General features: G+C 46.8%; 1 protein-coding gene across 1 annotated transcript in view; it reads left to right on the plus strand.

Moving 5' to 3' along the window:
* The window catches only part of DOCK3 (dedicator of cytokinesis 3), a 394022-nt gene that overhangs the window by 313386 nt on the left and 65325 nt on the right, over positions 1-15311 (plus strand). The window contains exon 38 of the mRNA XM_088459078.1: positions 2518-2666. Coding sequence (XP_088315204.1) covers positions 2518-2666 — 149 coding nt within the window. The remainder of the gene's footprint in view (positions 1-2517; positions 2667-15311) is intronic.

Here is a 15311-nt window from a genome sequence, read left to right on the forward strand (position 1 = left end):
CAGAGAGCTACACAGGTGCACACACTTATACTGTATAATATGCAGCTACAGGCGGAGGCTATACAGGTACACACGCTTATACTGTATAATATGCAGCTACAGGCGAAGAGCTATACAGGTACACACACTTATACTGTATAATATGCAGCTACAGGCGGAGAGCTATACAGGTACACACACTTATACTGTATAATATGCAGCTACAGGCAGAGAGCTATACAGGTACACACACTTATACTGTATAATATGCAGCTACAGGCGGAGAGCTATACAGGTACACACACTTATACTGTATAATATGCAGCTACAGGGGGAGAGCTATACAGGTACACCACTTATACTGTATAATATGCAGCTACAGGCGGAGAGCTATACAGGTACACACACTTATACTGTATAATATGCAGCTACAGGCGGAGAGCTATACAGGTACACACACTTATACTGTATAATATGCAGCTACAGGCAGAGAGCTATACAGGTACACACACTTATACTGTATAATATGCAGCTACAGGCGGAGAGCTATACAGGTACACACACTTATACTGTATAATATGCAGCTACAGGCAGAGAGCTATACAGGTACACACACTTATACTGTATAATATGCAGCTACAGGCGGAGAGCTATACAGGTACACACACTTATACTGTATAATATGCAGCTACAGGGGGAGAGCTATACAGGTACACACACTTATACTGTATAATATGCAGCTACAGGCGGAGAGCTATACAGGTACACACACTTATACTGTATAATATGCAGCTACAGGGGGAGAGCTATACAGGTACACACACTTATACTGTATAATATGCAGCTACAGGGGGAGAACTATACAGGTACACACACTTATACTGTATAATATGCAGCTACAGGCGGAGAGCTATACAGGTACACACACTTATACTGTATAATATGCAGCTACAGGGGGAGAGCTATACAGGTATACTCGCTCTTTGCGGTCTGTTGACGCCTCTATGTCTGAGCGAGCAAACGAAACATGGCTCGCTATTTTGTAAAGACGCCCCCTGGCCGTTCGCATCATACGTCATCTCCACTATTTATTTGATTAATTGAGTACATCGAAAGGCGTCTGAACTGCTCGCAGTGCTTGTGGTAGAGACAACCAAGTGACGTGATCGATGACGCTGCTTTGTTAATTATGCACAGCCTTAAAACGCCCGTACACACTTATACTGTATAATATGCAGCTACAAGCGGAGAGCTATACAGGTACACACACTTATACTGTATAATATGCAGCTACAGGCGGAGAGCTATACAGGTACACACACTTATACTATATAATATGCAGCTACAAGCGGAGAGCTATACAGGTACACACACTTATACTGTATAATATGCAGCTACAGGGGGAGAACTGTACAGGTACACACACTTATACTGTATAATATGCAGCTACAGGCGGAGAGCTATACAGGTACACACACTTATACTGTATAATATGCAGCTACAAGCGGAGAGCTATACAGGTACACACGCGTATACTGTATAATGTGCAGCTACAGGCGGAGAGCTATACAGGTACACACACTGCGCGGCAAAACTTATATTCTGTAATATGCAGCTATAGGCGGAGAGCTATACAGGTACACTCGCTGGGCGGCAAAACTTATACTTTATAATATACAGCTACAGGCAGAGAACAAGACCGGTTAACACACGTCTACAGGCAGAGGACAGGACAGGTTAGTACATTATAACACACAGCTACAGGCAGAGATCAAGACAGATTAATACATTATAACACACAGCTACATATATTGCTAACCATTATGTAGCTCTGACAGTGGGCCTGATTCAGAGCCGGACGCTATTTGCACTCGCTCGTTCAGAAAAAGGGGCCGGCTATTTAAATTGAGTGCTCGCTCTTTGCGGTCTGTTGACGCCTCTATGTCTGAGCGAGCAAACGAAACATGGCTCGCTATTTTGTAAAGACGCCCCCTGGCCGTTCGCATCATACGTCATCTCCACTATTTATTTGATTAATTGAGTACATCGAAAGGCGTCTGAACTGCTCGCAGTGCTTGTGGTAGAGACAACCAAGTGACGTGATCGATGACGCTGCTTTGTTAATTATGCACAGCCTTAAAACGCCCGTTTTGACCGTTTGGCACGCCTGCGTTCGGATCACCACTCCCCGTTTTCAAGCACCTTCCCCTGTTACCACCCACAAACGCCTCATTCTGTCACTCAAATTAGCAGGCACTCGCTATTTAGCAAGCGCTCGATTTCAATGACTGGTTGGCGCATGCGCATTACGACCCATACGCATGCGCAGATGTGCGAACATCGCTCGGAGCGAACGAGCAGCCGCTTACGTGCGGCTCTGAATCAGGCCCAGTCTCACAGCAGATCTGAAACTGATGGTTCCAGACTCTTGGGAAAGATCCTCGGGGCCGGAGATGAGCGCAGTGTAACTCTGCATATAGTACATACTGTAGCTGGAAGTGCTGTAACCTCCGTCCACTTTGTATCTGTCTTCTCTAGAAGCTGCATTTACTCTGCTCCTGTACTGGGAGACACTGCACTGGGAAGACCGCTCCCTACGGGATTTCCTCCATTACCCGGCCCAGAGCGAGTGGCAGCGGAAAGAAAGTCTGAGCCGTAAAATCATCCATTACTTTAACAAGGGGAAGGTGAGCTAGCACTCTATACCTAATGTTCCCAGGGAGGAACCTGGTTACAACCACAGAGTATAAAAGCCGAGGATCTAGCATTCATTCCAGGACAGTTTCATCAAAATATGATATAAAGTTTTTTTATGTTGAGCTTTATTGTTTGGTTTTGCTCCTCCAAAGTATCTAAATGAGTGCAGTGCCTTCTTTCTGCCTGTGGATGTCGCTATTTCAACTTCCATTTATATGAAGCATTTGTCTGACAGCTGGATATCCATATACCCAGAGAAAACAGTAACAACTGCAGTACAGATTATTTTATAAACATTTCATAAATGTATTGATAACTGTCATGGTGTATCACACAGCAATGGCTGTACCCTTAGCTGGTACTGATGACTGTCATGGTGTATCACACAGCAATGGCCGTACCCTTAGCTGGTACTGATAACTGTCATGGTGTATCACACAGCAATGGCCGTACCCTTAGCTGGTACTGATAACTGTCATGGTGTATCACACAGCAACGGCCATACCCTTAGCTCGTACTGATAACTGTCATGGTGTATCACACAGTAATGGCCGCACCCTCAGCTGGTAGTGATAACTGTCATGGTGTATCACACAGCAATGACCGCACCATTAGCTGGTAGTGATAACTGTCATGGTGTATCACACAGCAACGGCTGTACCCTTAGCTGGTAGTAATAACTGTCATGGTGTATCACACAGCAACAGCCATACCCTTAGCTGGTAGTGATAACTGTCATGGTGTATCACACAGCAATGGCCGTAGCCCTTAGCTGGTACCGATAACTGTCATGGTGTATCACACAGTAATGGCTGTACCCTTAGCTGGTACTGATAACTGTCATGGTGTATCACACAGCAATGGCCGTAGCCCTTAGCTGGTACCGATAACTGTCATGGTGTATCACACAGTAATGGCTGTACCCTTAGCTGGTACTGATAACTGTCATGGTGTATCACACAGCAATGGCCGTACCCTTAGCTGGTACTGATAACTGTCATGGTGTATCACACAGCAATGGCGGTACCCTTAGCTGGTACTGATAACTATAATGGTGTATCACACAGCAATGGCCGTACCGTTAGCTGGTACTGATAACTGTCATGGTGTATCACACAGCAATGGCCGTACCCTTAGCTGGTACTGATGACTGTCATGGTGTATCACACAGCAATGGCCATACCCTTAGCTGGTAGTGATAACTGTCATGGTGTATGACACAGTAGTGGCCGTACACTTAGCTGGTACCGATAACTGTCATGGTGTATCACACAGTAATGGCCGTACACTTAGCTGGTACTGATAACTGTCATGGTGTATCACACAGTAATGGCTGTACCCTTAGCTGGTAGTGGTACATGTCATGGTGTATCACACAGTAATGGCCGTACCCTTAGCTGGTACTGACAACTGTCATGGTGTATCACACAGCAATGGCCGTACACTTAGCTGGTAGTGATAACTGTCATGGTGTATCACACAGTAATGGCCGTACACTTAGCTGGTACTGATAACTGTCATGGTGTATCACACAGTAATGGCCGTACCCTTAGCTGGTAGTGGTACGTCATGGTGTATCACACAGTAATGGCCGTACCCTTAGCTGGTACTGACAACTGTCATGGTGTATCACACAGTAATGGCCGTACCCTTAGCTGGTAGTGATAACTGTCATGGTGTATCACACAGCAATGGCTGTACCCTTAGCTGGTACTGATGACTGTCATGGTGTATCACACACCAATGGCCGTACCCTTAGCTGGTACTGATAACTGTCAAGGTGTATCACACAGCAATGGCTGTACCCTTAGCTGGTACTGATGACTGTCATGGTGTATCACACAGCAATGGCCGTACCCTTAGCTGGTACTGATAACTGTCATGGTGTATCACACAGCAATGGCCGTACCCTTAGCTGGTACTGATGACTGTCATGGTGTATCACACAGCAATGGCCGTACCCTTAGCTGGTACTGATAACTGTCAAGGTGTATCACACAGCAACAGCTGTACCCTTAACTGGTACTGATGACTGTCATGGTGTATCACACAGCAATGGCCGTACCCTTAGCTGGTACTGATAACTGTCATGGTGTATCAAACAGCAATGGCTGTACCCTTAGCTGGTACTGATGACTGTCATGGTGTATCACACACCAATGGCCGTACCCTTAGCTGGTACTGATAACTGTCAAGGTGTATCACACAGCAATGGCCGTACCCTTAGCTGGTACTGATAACTGTCATGGTGTATCACACAGCAATGGCCGTACCCTTAGCTGGTACTGATGACTGTCATGGTGTATCACACAGCAATGGCCGTACCCTTAGCTGGTACTGATAACTGTCAAGGTGTATCACACAGCAACGGCTGTACCCTTAACTGGTACTGATGACTGTCATGGTGTATCACACAGCAATGGCCGTACCCTTAGCTGGTACTGATAACTGTCATGGTGTATCACACAGCAATGGCCGTACCCTTAGCTGGTACTGATGACTGTCATGGTGTATCACACAGCAATGGCCGTACCCTTAGCTGGTACTGATAACTGTCATGGTGTATCACACAGCAACGGCCATACCCTTAGCTGGTACTGATAACTGTCATGGTGTATCACACAGTAATGGCCGCACCCTCAGCTGGTAGTGATAACTGTCATGGTGTATCACACAGCAATGACCGCACCATTAGCTGGTAGTGATAACTGTCATGGTGTATCACACAGCAACGGCTGTACCCTTAGCTGGTAGTGATAACTGTCATGGTGTATCACACAGCAACAGCCATACCCTTAGCTGGTAGTGATAACTGTCATGGTGTATCACACAGCAATGGCCGTAGCCCTTAGCTGGTACTGATAACTGTCATGGTGTATCACACAGTAATGGCTGTACCCTTAGCTGGTACTGATAACTGTCATGGTGTATCACACAGCAATGGCCGTAGCCCTTAGCTGGTACCGATAACTGTCATGGTGTATCACACAGTAATGGCTGTACCCTTAGCTGGTACTGATAACTGTCATGGTGTATCACACAGCAATGGCCGTACCCTTAGCTGGTACTGATAACTGTCATGGTGTATCACACAGCAATGGCCGTACCCTTAGCTGGTACTGATAACTATAATGGTGTATCACACAGCAATGGCCGTACCGTTAGCTGGTACTGATAACTGTCATGGTGTATCACACAGCAATGGCCGTACCCGTAGCTGGTACTGATAACTATAATGGTGTATCACACAGCAATGGCCATACCCTTAGCTGGTAGTGATAACTGTCATGGTGTATGACACAGTAATGGCCGTACCCTTAGCTGGTACTGACAACTGTCATGGTGTATCACACAGTAATGGCCGTACCCTTAGCTGGTAGTGATAACTGTCATGGTGTATCACACAGCAATGGCCGTACCCTTAGCTGGTACTGATAACTGTCATGGTATATCACACAGCAATGGCCGTACCCTTAGCTGGTACTGATAACTGTCATGGTGTATCACACAGCAATGGCCGTACCCTTAGCTGGTAGTGATAACTGTCATGGTGTATCACACAGCAACGGCCGTACCATTAGCAGGTAGTGATAACTGTCATGGTGTATCACACAGCAATGGCCGTACCCTTAGCTGGTACTGATAACTGTCATGGTGTATCACACAGCAACGGCCATACCCTTAGCTGGTACTGATAACTGTCATGGTGTATCACACAGTAATGGCCGCACCCTCAGCTGGTAGTGATAACTGTCATGGTGTATCACACAGCAATGACCGCACCATTAGCTGGTAGTGATAACTGTCATGGTGTATCACACAGCAACGGCTGTACCCTTAGCTGGTAGTGATAACTGTCATGGTGTATCACACAGCAACAGCCATACCCTTAGCTGGTACTGATGACTGTCATGGTGTATCACACAGCAATGGCCATACCCTTAGCTGGTACTGACAACTGTCATGGTGTATCACACAGCAATGGCCGTACACTTAGCTGGTAGTGATAACTGTCATGGTGTATCACACAGTAATGGCCGTACACTTAGCTGGTACTGATAACTGTCATGGTGTATCACACAGTAATGGCCGTACCCTTAGCTGGTAGTGGTACATGTCATGGTGTATCACACAGTAATGGCCGTACCCTTAGCTGGTACTGACAACTGTCATGGTGTATCACACAGTAATGGCCGTACCCTTAGCTGGTAGTGATAACTGTCATGGTGTATCACACAGCAATGGCTGTACCCTTAGCTGGTACTGATGACTGTCATGGTGTATCACACACCAATGGCCGTACCCTTAGCTGGTACTGATAACTGTCAAGGTGTATCACACAGCAATGGCTGTACCCTTAACTGGTACTGATGACTGTCATGGTGTATCACACAGCAATGGCCGTACCCTTAGCTGGTACTGATAACTGTCATGGTGTATCACACAGCAATGGCTGTACCCTTAGCTGGTACTGATGACTGTCATGGTGTATCACACACCAATGACCGTACCCTTAGCTGGTACTGATAACTGTCAAGGTGTATCACACAGCAATGGCCGTACCCTTAGCTGGTACTGATAACTGTCATGGTGTATCACACAGCAATGGCCGTACCCTTAGCTGGTACTGATGACTGTCATGGTGTATCACACAGCAATGGCCGTACCCTTAGCTGGTACTGATAACTGCCAAGGTGTATCACACAGCAACGGCTGTACCCTTAACTGATACTGATGACTGTCATGGTGTATCACACAGCAATGGCCGTACCCTTAGCTGGTACTGATAACTGTCATGGTGTATCACACAGCAATGGCCGTACCCTTAGCTGGTACTGATGACTGTCATGGTGTATCACACAGCAATGGCCGTACCCTTAGCTGGTACTGATAACTGTCATGGTGTATCACACAGCAACGGCCATACCCTTAGCTGGTACTGATAACTGTCATGGTGTATCACACAGTAATGGCCGCACCCTCAGCTGGTAGTGATAACTGTCATGGTGTATCACACAGCAATGACCGCACCATTAGCTGGTAGTGATAACTGTCATGGTGTATCACACAGCAACGGCTGTACCCTTAGCTGGTAGTGATAACTGTCATGGTGTATCACACAGCAACAGCCATACCCTTAGCTGGTAGTGATAACTGTCATGGTGTATCACACAGCAATGGCCGTAGCCCTTAGCTGGTACCGATAACTGTCATGGTGTATCACACAGTAATGGCTGTACCCTTAGCTGGTACTGATAACTGTCATGGTGTATCACACAGCAATGGCCGTAGCCCTTAGCTGGTACCGATAACTGTCATGGTGTATCACACAGTAATGGCTGTACCCTTAGCTGGTACTGATAACTGTCATGGTGTATCACACAGCAATGGCCGTACCCTTAGCTGGTACTGATAACTGTCATGGTGTATCACACAGCAATGGCCGTACCCTTAGCTGGTACTGATAACTATAATGGTGTATCACACAGCAATGGCCGTACCGTTAGCTGGTACTGATAACTGTCATGGTGTATCACACAGCAATGGCCGTACCCGTAGCTGGTACTGATAACTATAATGGTGTATCACACAGCAATGGCCATACCCTTAGCTGGTAGTGATAACTGTCATGGTGTATGACACAGTAGTGGCCGTACACTTAGCTGGTACCGATAACTGTCATGGTGTATCACACAGTAATGGCCGTACACTTAGCTGGTACTGATAACTGTCATGGTGTATCACACAGTAATGGCCGTACCCTTAGCTGGTAGTGGTACATGTCATGGTGTATCACACAGTAATGGCCGTACCCTTAGCTGGTACTGACAACTGTCATGGTGTATCACACAGTAATGGCCGTACCCTTAGCTGGTAGTGATAACTGTCATGGTGTATCACACAGCAATGGCCGTACCCTTAGCTGGTACTGATAACTGTCATGGTATATCACACAGCAATGGCCGTACCCTTAGCTGGTACTGATAACTGTCATGGTGTATCACACAGCAATGGCCGTACCCTTAGCTGGTAGTGATAACTGTCATGGTGTATCACACAGCAACGGCCGTACCATTAGCAGGTAGTGATAACTGTCATGGTGTATCACACAGCAATGGCCGTACCCTTAGCTGGTACTGATAACTTTTATGGTGTATCACACAGCAACGGCCATACCCTTAGCTGGTACTGATAACTGTCATGGTGTATCACACAGTAATGGCCGCACCCTCAGCTGGTAGTGATAACTGTCATGGTGTATCACACAGCAATGACCGCACCATTAGCTGGTAGTGATAACTGTCATGGTGTATTACACAGCAACGGCTGTACCCTTAGCTGGTAGTGATAACTGTCATGGTGTATCACACAGCAACAGCCATACCCTTAGCTGGTAGTGATAACTGTCATGGTGTATCACACAGCATTGGCCGTAGCCCTTAGCTGGTACCGATAACTGTCATGGTGTATCACACAGTAATGGCTGTACCCTTACGTGGTACTGATAACTGTCATGGTGTATCACACAGCAATGGCCGTAGCCCTTAGCTGGTACCGATAACTGTCATGGTGTATCACACAGTAATGGCTGTACCCTTAGCTGGTACTGATAACTGTCATGGTGTATCACACAGCAATGGCCGTACCCTTAGCTGGTACTGATAACTGTCATGGTGTATCACACAGCAATGGCCGTACCCTTAGCTGGTACTGATAACTATAATGGTGTATCACACAGCAATGGCCGTACCGTTAGCTGGTACTGAAAACTGTCATGGTGTATCACACAGCAATGACCGTACCCTTAGCTGGTACTGATAACTATAATGGTGTATCACACAGCAATGGCCATACCCTTAGCTGGTAGTGATAACTGTCATGGTGTATGACACAGTAGTGGCCGTACACTTAGCTGGTACCGATAACTGTCATGGTGTATCACACAGTAATGGCCGTACACTTAGCTGGTACTGATAACTGTCATGGTGTATCACACAGTAATGGCCGTACCCTTAGCTGGTAGTGGTACATGTCATGGTGTATCACACAGTAATGGCCGTACCCTTAGCTGGTACTGACAACTGTCATGGTGTATCACACAGCAATGGCCGTACACTTAGCTGGTAGTGATAACTGTCATGGTGTATCACACAGTAATGGCCGTACACTTAGCTGGTACTGATAACTGTCATGGTGTATCACACAGTAATGGCCGTACCCTTTGCTGGTAGTGGTACATGTCATGGTGTATCACACAGTAATGGCCGTACCCTTAGCTGGTACTGACAACTGTCATGGTGTATCACACGGTAATGGCCGTACCCTTAGCTGGTAGTGATAACTGTCATGGTGTATCACACAGCAATGGCCGTACCCTTAGCTGGTACTGATAACTGTCATGGTATATCACACAGCAATGGCCGTACCCTTAGCTGGTACTGGTACATGTCATGGTGTATCACACAGCAATGGCCGTAGCCCTTAGCTGGTACCGATAACTGTGATGGTGTATCACACAGTAATGGCTGTACCCTTAGCTGGTACTGATAACTGTCATGGTGTATCACACAGCAATGACCGCACCATTAGCTGGTAGTGATAACTGTCATGGTGTATTACACAGCAACGGCTGTACCCTTAGCTGGTAGTGATAACTGTCATGGTGTATCACACAGCAACAGCCATACCCTTAGCTGGTAGTGATAACTGTCATGGTGTATCACACAGCATTGGCCGTAGCCCTTAGCTGGTACCGATAACTGTCATGGTGTATCACACAGTAATGGCTGTACCCTTAGGTGGTACTGATAACTGTCATGGTGTATCACACAGCAATGGCCGTAGCCCTTAGCTGGTACCGATAACTGTCATGGTGTATCACACAGTAATGGCTGTACCCTTAGCTGGTACTGATAACTGTCATGGTGTATCACACAGCAATGGCCGTACCCTTAGCTGGTACTGATAACTGTCATGGTGTATCACACAGCAATGGCCGTACCCTTAGCTGGTACTGATAACTATAATGGTGTATCACACAGCAATGGCCGTACCGTTAGCTGGTACTGAAAACTGTCATGGTGTATCACACAGCAATGACCGTACCCTTAGCTGGTACTGATAACTATAATGGTGTATCACACAGCAATGGCCATACCCTTAGCTGGTAGTGATAACTGTCATGGTGTATGACACAGTAGTGGCCGTACACTTAGCTGGTACCGATAACTGTCATGGTGTATCACACAGTAATGGCCGTACACTTAGCTGGTACTGATAACTGTCATGGTGTATCACACAGTAATGGCCGTACCCTTAGCTGGTAGTGGTACATGTCATGGTGTATCACACAGTAATGGCCGTACCCTTAGCTGGTACTGACAACTGTCATGGTGTATCACACAGCAATGGCCGTACACTTAGCTGGTAGTGATAACTGTCATGGTGTATCACACAGTAATGGCCGTACACTTAGCTGGTACTGATAACTGTCATGGTGTATCACACAGTAATGGCCGTACCCTTTGCTGGTAGTGGTACATGTCATGGTGTATCACACAGTAATGGCCGTACCCTTAGCTGGTACTGACAACTGTCATGGTGTATCACACGGTAATGGCCGTACCCTTAGCTGGTAGTGATAACTGTCATGGTGTATCACACAGCAATGGCCGTACCCTTAGCTGGTACTGATAACTGTCATGGTATATCACACAGCAATGGCCGTACCCTTAGCTGGTACTGGTACATGTCATGGTGTATCACACAGCAATGGCCGTAGCCCTTAGCTGGTACCGATAACTGTCATGGTGTATCACACAGTAATGGCTGTACCCTTAGCTGGTACTGATAACTGTCATGGTGTATCACACAGCAATGGCCGTACCCTTAGCTGGTACTGATAACTGTCATGGTGTATCACACAGCAATGGCCGTACCCTTAGCTGGTACTGATAACTATAATGGTGTATCACACAGCAATGGCCGTACCGTTAGCTGGTACTGATAACTGTCATGGTGTATCACACAGCAATGGCCGTACCCTTAGCTGGTACTGATGACTGTCATGGTGTTTCACACAGCAATCGCCATACCCTTAGCTGGTAGTGATAACTGTCATGGTGTATGACACAGTAGTGGCCGTACACTTAGCTGGTACCGATAACTGTCATGGTGTATCACACAGTAATGGCCGTACACTTAGCTGGTACTGATAACTGTCATGGTGTATCACACAGTAATGGCCGTACCCTTAGCTGGTAGTGGTACATGTCATGGTGTATCACACAGTAATGGCCGTACCCTTAGCTGGTACTGACAACTGTCATGGTGTATCACACAGCAATGGCCGTACACTTAGCTGGTAGTGATAACTGTCATGGTGTATCACACAGTAATGGCCGTAACACTTAGCTGGTACTGATAACTGTCATGGTGTATCACACAGTAATGGCCGTACCCTTAGCTGGTAGTGGTACATGTCATGGTGTATCACACAGTAATGGCCGTACCCTTAGCTGGTACTGACAACTGTCATGGTGTATCACACAGTAATGGCCGTACCCTTAGCTGGTAGTGATAACTGTCATGGTGTATCACACAGCAATGGCTGTACCCTTAGCTGGTACTGATGACTGTCATGGTGTATCACACACCAATGGCCGTACCCTTAGCTGGTACTGATAACTGTCAAGGTGTATCACACAGCAATGGCTGTACCCTTAGCTGGTACTGATGACTGTCATGGTGTATCACACAGCAATGGCCGTACCCTTAGCTGGTACTGATAACTGTCATGGTGTATCACACAGCAATGGCCGTACCCTTAGCTGGTACTGATGACTGTCATGGTGTATCACACAGCAATGGCCGTACCCTTAGCTGGTACTGATAACTGTCAAGGTGTATCACACAGCAACAGCTGTACCCTTAACTGGTACTGATGACTGTCATGGTGTATCACACAGCAATGGCCGTACCCTTAGCTGGTACTGATAACTGTCATGGTGTATCACACAGCAATGGCTGTACCCTTAGCTGGTACTGATGACTGTCATGGTGTATCACACACCAATGGCCGTACCCTTAGCTGGTACTGATAACTGTCAAGGTGTATCACACAGCAATGGCCGTACCCTTAGCTGGTACTGATAACTGTCATGGTGTATCACACAGCAATGGCCGTACCCTTAGCTGGTACTGATGACTATTATGGTGTATCACACAGCAATGGCCGTACCCTTAGCTGGTACTGATAACTGTCAAGGTGTATCACACAGCAACGGCTGTACCCTTAACTGGTACTGATGACTGTCATGGTGTATCACACAGCAATGGCCGTACCCTTAGCTGGTACTGATAACTGTCATGGTGTATCACACAGCAATGGCCGTACCCTTAGCTGGTACTGATGACTGTCATGGTGTATCACACAGCAATGGCCGTACCCTTAGCTGGTACTGATAACTGTCATGGTGTATCACACAGCAACGGCCATACCCTTAGCTGGTACTGATAACTGTCATGGTGTATCACACAGTAATGGCCGCACCCTCAGCTGGTAGTGATAACTGTCATGGTGTATCACACAGCAATAACCGCACCATTAGCTGGTAGTGATAACTGTCATGGTGTATCACACAGCAACGGCTGTACCCTTAGCTGGTAGTGATAACTGTCATGGTGTATCACACAGCAACAGCCATACCCTTAGCTGGTAGTGATAACTGTCATGGTGTATCACACAGCAATGGCCGTAGCCCTTAGCTGGTACCGATAACTGTCATGGTGTATCACACAGTAATGGCTGTACCCTTAGCTGGTACTGATAACTGTCATGGTGTATCACACAGCAATGGCCGTAGCCCTTAGCTGGTACCGATAACTGTCATGGTGTATCACACAGTAATGGCTGTACCCTTAGCTGGTACTGATAACTGTCATGGTGTATCACACAGCAATGGCCGTACCCTTAGCTGGTACTGATAACTGTCATGGTGTATCACACAGCAATGGCCGTACCCTTAGCTGGTACTGATAACTATAATGGTGTATCACACAGCAATGGCCGTACCGTTAGCTGGTACTGATAACTGTCATGGTGTATCACACAGCAATGGCCGTACCCGTAGCTGGTACTGATAACTATAATGGTGTATCACACAGCAATGGCCATACCCTTAGCTGGTAGTGATAACTGTCATGGTGTATGACACAGTAGTGGCCGTACACTTAGCTGGTACCGATAACTGTCATGGTGTATCACACAGTAATGGCCGTACCCTTAGCTGGTAGTTGTACATGTCATGGTGTATCACACAGTAATGGCCGTACCCTTAGCTGGTACTGACAACTGTCATGGTGTATCACACAGTAATGGCCGTACCCTTAGCTGGTAGTGATAACTGTCATGGTGTATCACACAGCAATGGCCGTACCCTTAGCTGGTACTGATAACTGTCATGGTATATCACACAGCAATGGCCGTACCCTTAGCTGGTACTGATAACTGTCATGGTGTATCACACAGCAATGGCCGTACCCTTAGCTGGTAGTGATAACTGTCATGGTGTATCACACTGCAACGGCCGTACCATTAGCAGGTAGTGATAACTGTCATGGTGTATCACACAGCAATGGCCGTACCCTTAGCTGGTACTGATAACTGTCATGGTGTATCATACAGCAACGGCCATACCCTTAGCTGGTACTGATAACTGTCATGGTGTATCACACAGTAATGGCCGCACCCTCAGCTGGTAGTGATAACTGTCATGGTGTATCACACAGCAATGACCGCACCATTAGCTGGTAGTGATAACTGTCATGGTGTATCACACAGCAACGGCTGTACCCTTAGCTGGTAGTGATAACTGTCATGGTGTATCACACAGCAACAGCCATACCCTTAGCTGGTACTGATGACTGTCATGGTGTATCACACAGCAATGGCCATACCCTTAGCTGGTACTGACAACTGTCATGGTGTATCACACAGCAATGGCCGTACACTTAGCTGGTAGTGATAACTGTCATGGTGTATCACACAGTAATGGCCGTACACTTAGCTGGTACTGATAACTGTCATGGTGTATCACACAGTAATGGCCGTACCCTTAGCTGGTAGTGGTACATGTCATGGTGTATCACACAGTAATGGCCGTACCCTTAGCTGGTACTGACAACTGTCATGGTGTATCACACAGTAATGGCCGTACCCTTAGCTGGTAGTGATAACTGTCATGGTGTATCACACAGCAATGGCTGTACCCTTAGCTGGTACTGATGACTGTCATGGTGTATCACACACCAATGGCCGTACCCTTAGCTGGTACTGATAACTGTCAAGGTGTATCACACAGCAATGGCTGTACCCTTAGCTGGTACTGATGACTGTCATGGTGTATCACACAGCAATGGCCGTACCCTTAGCTGGTACTGATAACTGTCATGGTGTATCACACAGCAATGGCCGTACCCTTAGCTGGTACTGATGACTGTCATGGTGTATCACACAGCAATGGCCGTACCCTTAGCTGGTACTGATAACTGTCAAGGTGTATCACACAGCAACGGCTGTACCCTTAACTGGTACTGATGACTGTCATGGTGTATCACACAGCAATGGCCGTACC

Source organism: Taudactylus pleione, unplaced genomic scaffold, assembly GCF_031769625.1.
Source record: "Taudactylus pleione unplaced genomic scaffold, aTauple2 ptg000893l, whole genome shotgun sequence".
Lineage (NCBI taxonomy): Eukaryota > Metazoa > Chordata > Amphibia > Anura > Myobatrachidae > Taudactylus > Taudactylus pleione.